Source organism: Toxorhynchites rutilus, chromosome 3, assembly GCF_029784135.1.
Source record: "Toxorhynchites rutilus septentrionalis strain SRP chromosome 3, ASM2978413v1, whole genome shotgun sequence".
Classification (NCBI taxonomy): Eukaryota; Metazoa; Arthropoda; class Insecta; order Diptera; family Culicidae; genus Toxorhynchites; species Toxorhynchites rutilus.
Window position 1 is genome coordinate 72,551,418 of NC_073746.1, and position 12,643 is coordinate 72,564,060.

Below are 12,643 nucleotides of genomic sequence, written 5' to 3' on the forward strand. Positions count from 1 at the left end.
TTACATTGTATTGCGGAAGAAATTGGCTTCGATAAAGACAAGGTGCCCCATATACACTGTAAACGTTACGTTCAAGAAATCTTTCTGACGGCAATGAATGTTTTATCCTACTGCAATTTTCTGTGACATGCTTAAGGGATGAATTTTACTCGAAGTACTTGGCTAAGCGTAATTTGAAGCTGCGGCACATCGGAATTTCATCGGATCGTCGCATCTATATTAACGAGAATTTAACTGTGAATGCGAGGACAATAAAGCGTGCTGCATTGAAGTTGCGTCGAGAAAATAAACTGGTCGCAGTCTCGACGAAACTAGGAATTGTACAAGTGAAGAAAAATGCTGATAGTCCGTACCTGTCAGTTTCATCTATCGATCAATTAATGCAAATTTGAATTAACTAGAGCTACATGTATACTTGTTATTGTTTGTTAAAGTGGAGATTGTATGTAATTTGCACTAAAGAAATTTGTTTGTATACTGGAACTATATGTAAAGTATGGAGACTATCATTAGAATGCAGCCTATCCATGTACATTGTTTCCCTCACGTTACCTGATGTCATCCTTAAGTAATCACACACTCTCACTACACACGATTCCCAGAGTTGTTATGAACACCATACTCAAGGCAAACAAATTCAACATATGCCATGCCAACGTTCAAAGTCTTTGTGCACGACGATTCTGTAAGTTTGAAGAAGTCAAACTAATGTTGTATGACTCCAAGGTATCCGTCGCTTGCTTCTCGGAAACATGGCTAAATAATTCCATTCCTGACCAAGCCGTTTCTATACCTGGTTACCGTCTCGTACGGAACGATCGGGCGTACAAAAGGGGTGGTGGAATTGCCATCTATATTCGTGAAAATATCCTTTCCAAAACGGTTTATTCTACGAATCTGACTGCTTCGTCGATATGCAAAACGGAATGCCTGGCTGTGGAGCTTAAAATAAGCGGTGCTGTAATGTTGGTCGCCGCGATCTACAACCCGCCGGACAATGATGTTTCAACTTTTATGCAGTGTGAATTGGCAACCTTATTATCAACTTATGAGCATTGCGTGCTTACCGGAGATCTTAACACTGATTGGTTACGAAGAAGTACCAGAAAAGAACGCCTAGAAGAAATATTCACAACGTATACCATGACTGTATTAGGCACCGAGCCAACTCATTTCTATGATGATGGTTGCTCTCAACTGGACTTGCTTGTCACTAACCGACCAGATGTAGTAACCACCTTTCAACAAGTGTCCGTGCCTGGCCTGTCTAAACACGATCTCATTTTCTGCTCGTGTAACATCAACACGTGTGCTATTGATCAACATTCCGTGGAAACCTACCGAGACTATGTAAATTTCGACCCAAATTTACTGCGAGATAGCATCAATGGAATTTCTTGGGACATCTTCCGCAATATTAACGACGTCAATCAACTTACTGAATACTTCAACAGTAGTATTATGTCCGTCCATGACTCGTGTATCCCACTACGGACTGTCCGACATCGCCAGCATTACAATACTTGGTTTAATGATGCTATACGTAAGGCAATCGTAGAGAGAGACATGGCTTATAGTGACTGGAGGACTGCTCCCATGGAATATAAGGATGGAAAAAAGCAAATATATACGCAGCTAAGAAATAGGACAAATGCTCTTGTTCGACGTGTCAAATCGGAGCACATCAATCGAAATATTGTGGTTGCTGGCTCAACAATGAACCTGTGGAAGATGGTGAGAGGTCTTGGTATTGGGAAGGTGCAAGATCAAGAAGATTGTTCTTTCGATCCAAACATGATAAATCATCATTTTGCCGGTCAATTCACTATCGACAATGCTGACAGTTACGAAACCCGAAGACCACAACCTGTCGGTGGATTCTCTTTCCAACAAATTGCAGCGCACGAAGTGTTGAATGCGTTTTGTGAAGTCAAGTCAAATGCTGTTGGAACCGACGAGATTCCCACCAAATTTCTTAAAATAATTCTTCCACTCATCATCGATCACATTGTGCACCTCTACAACATGATCATTAAGACATTGACATTCCCGGAGGCTTGGAAGTGCGCCAAAATAATCCCTCTGAGAAAGAAGAAACATCTAAACTCTGTCGAAAACCTCCGCCCTATCAGCTTGTTGAGTGTTTTGTCTAAGGTTTTGGAGAAGGTACTGAAGCAACAAATCAGTACCTATTTTACATCGATGAATCTACTAAATGATGACCAAGCGGGTTTCCGGCGTGGTCATGGTGTAAAAACTGCGTTGCTTCGTGTTTATGACGATATTGCTGGACTGATTGACAGAAAGGATAAGGTGGCTTTACTGCTGATTGATTTCAGCAAAGCTTTCGACACAATATCTCATTGTCGACTCTTGCATAAGCTACATGAGCGCTTCCATTTCTCATCATCTGCTGTTGGCCTCATGAAGTCGTATTTGGCCGGGAGAACGCAAATTGTATATTGTAACCATATCTCTTCCGCTGCAGTTTCCGTTACCTCTGGGGTTCCGCAAGGATCAGTGCTTGGACCTTTGTTGTTCTCTACATACATTGATGACCTACCCGGAATATTGAGATACTGTCGAGTCCAAATGTTCGCAGATGATGTGCAACTGTACTTTTCTCATCCTGACGTTTCAACTGCAGTGGCGCGGTTAAACGATGATCTTCAACGAGTAGTAAATTGGGCTTCAAGGAATTCGTTACGCATAAATCATACAAAAACCAAAGCGATTTTATTCGGTACTAACCAGTATATGGATTCAGATCATCCATCGCTTGTCGTCGAAGGGAATTACATCCAGTTTGTAGAACACGTGAACAATCTGGGCATTATTTTTCAAAGGAATCTCAGCTGGGACAAAGCAGTATCCACCCAATGTGGTAAAGTGTATGCTGGCCTACGTACATTGCGTGCAACCACGTCAGATCTCCCTCAGCATACGAAACTCCTGCTTTTTAAGTCGCTAATATTGTCACACTTTATTCTTGGTGATGTCATCCACCTTAGCATGAGTATGGCTATGATGTCAAAATTGGAAGTTGCCTTAAATGATTGTTGCCGTTACGTATACAATTTGAATCGTTTCACGTCTGTTCGGAACCTTCAGAGGAATCTACTCGGATGTCCTTTCCGTCGTTTCTATGAAATGAGGACATGTCTGCAACTGTGGAGAATTATTCACCGTAATGAACCCTTCAATCTTGTCCGAAAGCTGAGGCTGCTCCAAGGACGTCGCTCGCTCAACTTCGCGGTCCCATCACATCGTTCTGCTTTATATGGTGAGTCATTTTTTGTGAGAGGAGTGGTTTATTGGAACGCGCAACCCATGGAACTTAAACGAATACAGTCGGAAACATTGTACAAAAAGGCTGCACTAGATTATTTCAACAGAGATTAGGTTAATAAACCTTTAAAAATAATAATGTTTGCTAGAACTTATGTAAATGCTTTGTAAAAATCGTTATTGACAGAAAAAAGACTTTGTCTTACGTCATGTGAAACATTTAAATAAAAATAAAAAAAAATAATATTAAACTGGAATTGTGTCTGATGATGATTTTATATTATAACTAGCTAACCCGGCAAACTTCGTCCCGCCCAATCGCAGAACTATTCATTGATTGATCCTCTAATCTACCCTTTAAAATTACCTTTTACTGTAACATTCCTAGTACTTCTAGCAAAACTCGACATTATAATATCAGATTATTTTCAAACACAATTCTCGTTCAAGATATTTCAACCACTTGCAAATAACATGTTTCTTCGTTACGTTACATGCTAAATTTGGTTTTATTTGCTTGATTAATTCTCGAGTAATGCAGAAATTTGTGTTTCATTTGTATGGCAGCCCCCCCTTACAGAGGGGGGTGGAGTGTCTAACCACCATAGAATTATTTGTTGCACCCTGAAACTTCCATATGCCTAATTTGGTTTCATTTACTTGATTAATTCTCGAGTAATGCAGAAATTTGTGTTTTATTTGTATGGCAGCCACCCCTAAGAGAGGGGGGAGGGGTATCTAACCACCATACTAACAACATTCATTGCACCCTAAAGTTTCCATATGCCTAATTTGGTTTAATTTGCTTGATTAATTCTCGGGTAATGCAAAAAATTGTGTTTCATTTGTACGGCAGCCCCCACTAAGAGAGGGGGAAGGAGTATCTTAACACCATAGAAACATTTATTGCATCCTAAAACCTCCACATGCCAAATTTGGTTTCATTTGCTTGATTAATTCTCGAGTAATGCAGAAATTTGTGTTTCATTTGTATGGCAGCCCCCCCTTTGAGTGGGGGAAGCACTGTCTAACCATCATAGAAACATTTATTGCACCCTAAAACTTTCACATGCCAACTTTGGTTTCGTTTGATTGATTAATTTCCGAGTAATGCAAAAAATGGTGTTTCATTTGTATGGCAGCCCCCTCTAAGAGAGAGGGAAGGAGTATCTTATCACCATAGAAACATTTATTGCATCCTAAAACCTCCACATGCCAAATTAGGTTTCATTTGCTTGATTAATTCTCGAGTAATGCAGAAATTTGTGTTTCATTTGTATGGCACCCCCCCTTTGAGTGGGGGAAGGCCTGTCTAACCATCATAGAAACATTTATTGCACCCTAAAACTTTCACATGCCAACTTTGGTTTCGTTTGCTTGGTTAATTTCCGAGTAATGCAAAAAATTGTGTTTCATTTGTATGGCAGCCCCCTCTAAGAGAGGGGGAAGGAGTATCTTATCACCATAGAAACATTTATTGCATCCTAAAACCTCCACATGCAAAATTTGGTTTCATTTGCTTGATTAATTCTCGAGTAACGCAGAAATTTGTGTTTCATTTGTATGGCAGCCCCCCCCCCCCTTAGAGATGGGGGAGGGGTCTCAAAATATCACGAAAACCTTCCCCGGCCCCAAAAACCCCTACATACCAATTTTCATGTCGATCGGTTCAGTAGTTTCCGAGTCTATAAGAATCAGACAGACAGACAGACATCACTCCATTTTTATATATATATATATATAGATGGCGTTTTTTTGTAAATGTTGTGTGTTGTGAAATATATGGCCAAATGGTTGAGAGAGCGTCGTGTTTTATGTAATCGAATAACTTAAGAATCTCCATTCAAATTTTAAGATTGAAAAACTGCCTTCTTTAAAATTTCCCGAATTTGACAATTGTTTCGAGTTAAATATGATTAGCGAATGGGCGCACCTTGTTACGTATTTGCCTTGAGCTCACCGAGAACAGAGAAGAGAAGTGGAACTTGAGAGAAAAAAGTGGCAACGATTTGTGGCAAGAAAATGTAAACAGTGAAAAAATTGACAGATAGTTTACGCTCTAAAAATTGAACATAATGTTAAGATGTCTCTAAAAGGGTGGGAGACATCATATATAAGGTGGGAGGTTCGTATATAATGTTATTAATGTTAGCATCATCATGATAACTGAAATTGAATAAAATATACATATAGACGCAAAAACGATGTGGATAGATATTATAATGCATTTTTATCGGTTTATGTATAATGCATTATCAAAATAAATCCATATGTATTGTAATCATAACTTGCTGTGCTATTCATAACAACATTTATGATCGTATTCCACCAATGATGACAAATGTGTAATTTACGAATGAAGCTTCGCCATAGAAACTGAATATTGAATAAAAAAAATTAAAATGTGGTAAGAGCATCAGTTGAAATATTTTAAAGCATTCTGATCGGAATAAATTGAATGATACAATAATTATACGACTAAATAATGTAGGTACGCTTAAAAAACAACATAAAAATATAATTTCTGAATATATTTTTTTTCAGTTTTGAACACACCCCATAAAAAGCTATTTTTATTTTTTAAAATACCCTCTGTTGGTATTGTATCTAGAATTTACAAGGTAATCAAACGTTAACGTCAATTAGTTTCTAGTAATTAGTTTTTTAGTTGCAGGGGAAATTAACACCAAACTATCTTTGTTTAGTATTATACATAGATTCCATGCCAAACTGACATAGTGCTTCTCTGATTTTCGTGTAAATTGGTAGTTTTGTCCCTTTTCGTTAAATATTAGATCCCATTCCATTTTAGGGTGGTTCTAGTTTTCTCCTTTTTTCCAAAGATATTTTTTTTAGATTCATATCTTTTGAACTACTAAACCGATTCAGATGATCGACATATCAAATTGGCCAATTAGCCAGTTTTTTTTAAATACTATACTTGCAAAAAAAATAATTTTGTTTTCTTGATTATTGATCGTAATTGTTTTTTATAGTTTTCATTCAAGGGCGCTATGTTTTTTATATTTTTTCTCGAAAGCTGGGGATTTTTTAGATAACATATCCAAAAATGTGTTCTTCGTTTTTAAATTATGATTGATTAACCGATGGTTCAAAAAATCATTTTTCTCCTTTTTTCCTAAAATGAGGTTTTTTAAAAATTCATAACTTTTATCTCTTGAATCGATTCATATAATCGACATAGTTAATTTAAGTCAATAATTTCACAGGCGCAATTTTTTTTTTTATTTATGAAAAACAAAATTTATTTTTATTTATTTTTCGTTTTATTATTTCTCGAACAACGATGAATTCTTGGCTTTAATTTGATATATCGATCATCTGAATCGCTCTAGCAGTTCAAATGTTATGAATTTTTGAAAATAGGAAAAAGGGGAAGAAATTAATATTCCGAACTATAGGTTAACTCTAAAAAATTATAACTCAAAAAAGAAAAAAGAATATATCTATATTTGGTCCCGAAGACTAGCTAATTTACTTCAATTTGATGTATCGATCATCTGAATCGGCTCAGTGGTTCAAAAGTTATGAGTTTTTGATAAAAGTAATTTTGAGAAAAAGTGAAAAAATCGAATCACACAAAAAAATAATAATATAGGTTCAATGTTTTACCATGACGAAAACAAGCTACCAATTTTCCAAAAATCTGAAAACCAATGTATCAGTTTGGCATGGAATGGCTGAAGTAATACTGCAATAGTTCACAAATTTCAAAGTTCGCGTTTTTCTTGTTGTTTTTCATGTCTTTTAGTGCGGCCATAATAATAATTAGAATTACTGCATTTGGATTGATGCTAGAAAATATCATTAACTTCCTTGAATAGTGGATGTGATATAATTCACTTTATATATGTAGATATATTAATAAATGTTTTCAAACGAATACATTTGTCAAACAAACTGCAAAACTAAATACTTTTATACTGTGCCTTCATTTTTTTGGGTTTAACGTTCAAAGACCCTTCAATAAAAATGGCATTGGAACAACATAGTAAAACTGACATACAATTATGACAGATGATTGCTTTTTGATTGGCGCGTGCTCCAACTGGTGAACCGCCAATTAAAAGGCACTCCAACTAAAAAAACGCCAATAAGCAAATGGTACTGTAAAACTGTGAAAAATATATAAAAAATATACAATCTAAGACTCTTTTTGTCGTTTATGAGTTTGTTTTTTTTAAGTTACTGCTTGGCACGTTTTGTTGATAACGGAAAGATATGATATGTTGGTTTGCACATGCCACTAGGGCCTTTTGCTGATTAAGTAAGTAAGATTTCTTACAAAACGTCATAAATTTACAACCATTGAGTCGATTTAAAAAATCGTCATATTAAATGAAATCTTATTCTTTTATGAATCAAAAGTAATCTGTCATTCACACAAACTCAAAAATTAAATACTACAGAAAAACTTTAATTATAACGCTTAGAGAATTTGCGACTTAATTTTCCACAATTCGCTCTTTCACACCAAACTTTTATCTTGTCGCAATTTTAAACCTCTCAAATTGAATTGTTAAAATGATAGGTCAAAGAACGAAAAGCAGGAGAAATTAACAAATAATGGAGGGTAAATAATAAAGCAATATTAATCATGGATTTTTAATAACCATCTCAGAAAAATATTGAAAAAAAAACATTCCTTTTTTAATTTCTCTTTCAAATTTTGATAAAATTGCACTGAATAGTTAAATAAGAGCAATATTAATATTTGAATAAACTTATGTAATTATAAACATGTTTATATAAACCTTCCCATCTTCTCATTCTTTATTAAAGACCTTGCGTCAAGACAGCTAGAAATCCATACACTCTCAAATCAAGTGTGCCTGAAAAAAATATATTCTTCACGTAAACAAGCGATGAAAATGTGGACACTTTTTAGTCAGTGAATTGTATGGAGTTCCACTGCTGTGCCGAGAAGTTTGGTAGTTTGGCATTGACAGCTAAATTTGCGACACATCTTGACTCGCGGATCATATCCTCTTGGCCGGGGCCTGCCTTGAAACGATTGCTTTCTCAAGATTTTACTTATTCACACGTCTCCACATGAAATCAAATGTCACTTTTTTCCCCTTTTTCCCATCCGATCTGTCATTGCGCCTCATCAATGTATGGTCAGTGGATTCACTCATGCGTCACGGCGCACAGTGGGCTTCGCAACAGTGACCGTTATTGTACAAACACTCAAACATGTGTTGGCAGAAAAGATACCATTCTTGGCAGAAAAGAAGGTTTTTTGTGCTACTGCGGTAAATGAACACATAAAAGCACCTTTTTAAGAGTGCGAAACGTTTGTATACATGGAGTAGACTTCTCATTCTGTGTATGACTTCCCCGGATAGCTCTTTCAATAACACTTATAAACTCTATATTAAATGTGCTAATTGAGCTAAACTTTTATTTTTGCGTGTAGGCGTGTAGAACGTTTTGAGACTTGCGCTGATCGATATCATACACAATATTATATTGAACAATTTGATAATCACTACAACACTAAGTTATTGATAACCTCCTTAAATTTTATGACTCTTTGTCTCGATGGACGTTGGTTCCCATATAATTTGTATTACTTGTGCTTTGGCGCAGACCCTATTTCTCATCAACCGTGACTCCATATAACACTTTCTTATGTCACGTTGAATAACAAATATAAGATCAAGAGTGCACCTTTGACACACGTGCATAGTTGTTGGATGAAGTTAGTTGCCTGGACTGGTAAAACCATTATCGATCAAGGTTGTTCATATTTATAATCTGTCGCTGACATCGAAGTCGACATTGCACATTTAGAGAAATAGTTGCAGAGCAAGTATCTGATTCCGGCTTGTTAACATACCACTAAGATGCTTGTTATTGATTCGAAGCGATCTCGACATAAAAGGTGTAACTACAGGCGTACTTAAAAAGATTTTAATTACAATTCTCTTTTCTACCGGAAATGATTTTAACTCGATTCGGGAATTTTGACGTTCTATAGCAATCTGTTAATCAGCTAGTGTCGATACAGTGTGATTTTGTATGAGAACATGATGTTATAATCGGGCCACTATTTTTCAAAAATGCAGAGGCTCACACAGGTAGCTTTATAGCGGAATGTAGAATTCATTATTCTTTGAAGAAATTGGTGAAATCGATCATCCTGCAACGAGACTCTTTGCGTACTCTCGGAAGCGATAATTCCTACAACACCCCATATCATGTTGTATCATCTCAGAAAAGAAACCAGAACCCGATAAGTTGATCATCCCTAGGCACACTGCTTGTGACGCTTCAAATTCGAAAGTAGTATATAGGATTTATTAACAGAACACAAAAGTCCCATATCTACGACCGACCATGCCCTCGTGCACTTAAACACAAACATCCACACCCAGTTGTCGCCGACTCATTCAGATTTCATACACCAAGTGGGATAATCGAAACAGCAGCACTGTTTTCGGAGAGTTCGCAAATGGCCCAGCTAGTAGTGATGGTGGTGGACGATGCGGACGGAAGGCTATCGGCTGGCCACCAAAAGCCAAGTTTTGCTTTTGGTAAAACAGCATCCTTGCCCCGAATACTGCTAGGGACGGAACGGCACACAAAAGAGCCATACACACATGTATCTACACACACACACATGTACAGGCCGAAACTGATCCCGTGTGGACAGCATACAGGCCAGTAAATGGTCGTCGGATAAAACCGGCTAAAAGGGAGTATTAAAATTTTCAGAGTGTATTAAACTGTCACGAATATCCTGGAACCGTAAATATGAATCGGTCAACCGATTGGAACGACACGATGGACCACCGTGTCCAGTTTTCCATGGAAGGGCGGTGAAAATATTGGGAGTGAGTTATGGATGCTATAAAACTTTAATTCTATTTATAGCGTTTATTATATGTGACCTAAAAGCACAGTTTTCGCGGCGTGCGAAGAGTCTCCGTTTCGATGCCGCAATTTTCAGGTTCGGCTTCTCAATGAATCTACTGTACAAGGGTTTCATGACATACAGAAACACACGCTTCCCCATACATGGCTCCCATGCTGCAGGGGGTTCATAAATAAATTGTATACATTTTTGATTATAAAGTGAGGAAAATTCCCCCAGCGACACACATGCTCGATGGAGGTTCGGGGGCATTAAATATTCAGCTGGATCAGACTCTCCATCTGCTCTGGAGGAGGCGCCCATATAGAAGGCACTCTGTTTAGTCTCGGTCGGTTTTAGGGAAGGTCTGGAAAGCTTGCAGTGTGGGTGCGTTTGTGGTGAAGTGAGGCGAAAACCGAGAGTGTTTATTGTTTCGGTGCTTCCCTGAATCTCTTTTGTATCTTTAGTACCTGGAAAAGAGCTTCTGGAAACGGATCATCGTAGTAGCACACAGTGGGTGTGAACATCTACAAGACACTTGGTCCGGAAGTATTCGGGTGCCACTGCTGGCGTTCGATGTGTCCTTTTTGGAGTAGGTTCAGACCGATGTGTATCAATGTTGGATTAGGACCGGTGGTATGCTACGGATTGCGGATTGTGGAAAGCCCAAACTAATTAATTGTTTCTCGAAAATTAAACTTTGAGATTTGAAACAATAGAGATAAAATTAGGCTCACCAATAAACTTTAAGAGGTTGGCATTCAACGGTAGAGTTATGTGTGCACACATAACACCAGTCGAACACTAATTATTAATCGCCCAGAATACACTTAATTCATAAATATTTGCGAGCCCGTTGAAACAGAGTGTCAATAAAATGAATATTCATCGGCCCCACTTCAGTCCTGCATAGATTATTCATCACTTATTAGTCGTTATCTCGCAGTCCGGCCCAACCCTGAATGCGAATCTCCCGCGACCCGATTTTTCTGAAACGACTGAACCATTTAACACTTCCGCATGGGCAAATTTGAAAGACCAATTGTTGAGCCATCGTTCGTATTGCTATTTTCGCCTCCACCAAAGCGCCAATGGAGCTTGACTAAAATACACTTCCAGCAAATGGGCGCTGCTGTTGTTGTTATACTCTCTCTCTCGCTATGCTGTGAATCCTCAGCATAAGTCGAAGCAAAAAAGCTCGGGACAGGAGAAAAAAAGAAACGAAATACAATTTGCATAAATTTACTTAATTTTATTGCATTACGACAGCAATTTTGCTCCACTTTTTTCCTTCAGCGTTTATAGATTCTGCCGGGTTTCCTTCGCACCCTCGATGGGAGGCTATTTTCACGGATTCAGATCATTGAGAGGCGAATTTTTCCTTCGCTTCATTTTTCGAATGGCTGCCGCAGGAAACGTCAGCAGCATCTTATCTCGGGGTCTTCTCTTTCAGGGATGCCAGTTTTTTTCTGCTTGTGATTTTCTAGTTTATGTAATTTCTCTTTGTTTCCTGGAATATTTTTTGAAGCGATCCTAATCTCTTCATACATTATCGTAGAGATGCTTGGAGAATACCTTGCCAAATCACTCTTCATATATAATTTTAACACAGTTGCGTTTTGTCGTTAAGTTAAACCTAGTCCAAAATGAAACACATCTCTAACTATATTTTCATTGGCCATAAAATTTTGTGAAATGGGAATGATTGAAAATTTTAAGAATATTCCCAAAAGGGTCAGAGCATAATTCTAGACATAACATATATGTTTCATGTCATTTTCATTGATAATTTTAAGTCTTTGAGTATTGCTAACGCATCGAAAATGGATTTTATACAGGGTCCATCCGATCAGACTGAACGAGCAGCCGAATATTATAGCCCCGTAGTGGGGAATGCAGTGTTACCATCGACGGATTGAAAAAAAAAAATAAGGAGCTATTCGATTGTTTTTTGTGTGATCGTTTAATCTGAAAGACCCAGTATCATCATACAATCGGTTCACTCCAAAACCCAATTAACTAGTATCGAGATGAACATTAAGAAGGTCCAACTTTCAAAATGAGAAGCACCAGATGAAAATCAATATACAAAATCTCCAATATAAAAGAAGATAATTATTGAATAAACTGAATCATTATAAAAAGCAGAAACAGTTCAAGCTTACATTAGAATCGACTTTAGAACGGAAAATTCGCGAGAAGACTGATTTGAAAATAAAAGTCAACAAAAAAATTGAAGAGATCAGTCGGTTGGAGACAAATTTTAAAGATGAGAAAAATTCATATACAACTATCGAGCGTCAACAGAAGCAGCATGCAGAATAAAAAAAACATAAACAAGGAAAGTATTCATGAGTGGAAGCCCAGGTTCAAAGAGAATGAATCGAAGCTTAAAATGTAGCGTGCAAAAATACCCCACTAGCTGAGACAAACTGTTTGTTGGAATAGAGCAATCGGAAGACGTCTGAATAGATG

General features: G+C 37.4%; 1 protein-coding gene across 1 annotated transcript; it reads left to right on the forward strand.

Moving 5' to 3' along the window:
• Positions 1 to 649: 649 nt before the first annotated feature.
• Positions 650 to 10,764, forward strand: LOC129773227 (uncharacterized). The gene is made up of 3 exons (XM_055776820.1): positions 650 to 685; positions 727 to 2,457; positions 10,636 to 10,764. The coding sequence occupies exons 1-3, from the start codon at positions 650 to 652 to the stop codon at positions 10,762 to 10,764; spliced, it is 1,896 nt and encodes a 631-aa protein (XP_055632795.1).
• Positions 10,765 to 12,643: the final 1,879 nt, after the last annotated feature.

What these genes read in the sequence shown, in the direction of transcription:
- LOC129773227 (XM_055776820.1), top strand. Translation starts at nt 650, where the DNA reads ATGCCAACGTTCAAAGTCTTTGTGCACGACGATTCT. An exon ending in TCTTTGTGCACGACGATTCT is followed by an intron (nt 686 to 726) that starts GTAAGTTTGAAG and finishes TATGACTCCAAG; the next exon opens with GTATCCGTCGCTTGCTTCTC. An exon ending in TGGCCGGGAGAACGCAAATT is followed by an intron (nt 2,458 to 10,635) that starts GTATATTGTAAC and finishes TTGTATCTTTAG; the next exon opens with TACCTGGAAAAGAGCTTCTG.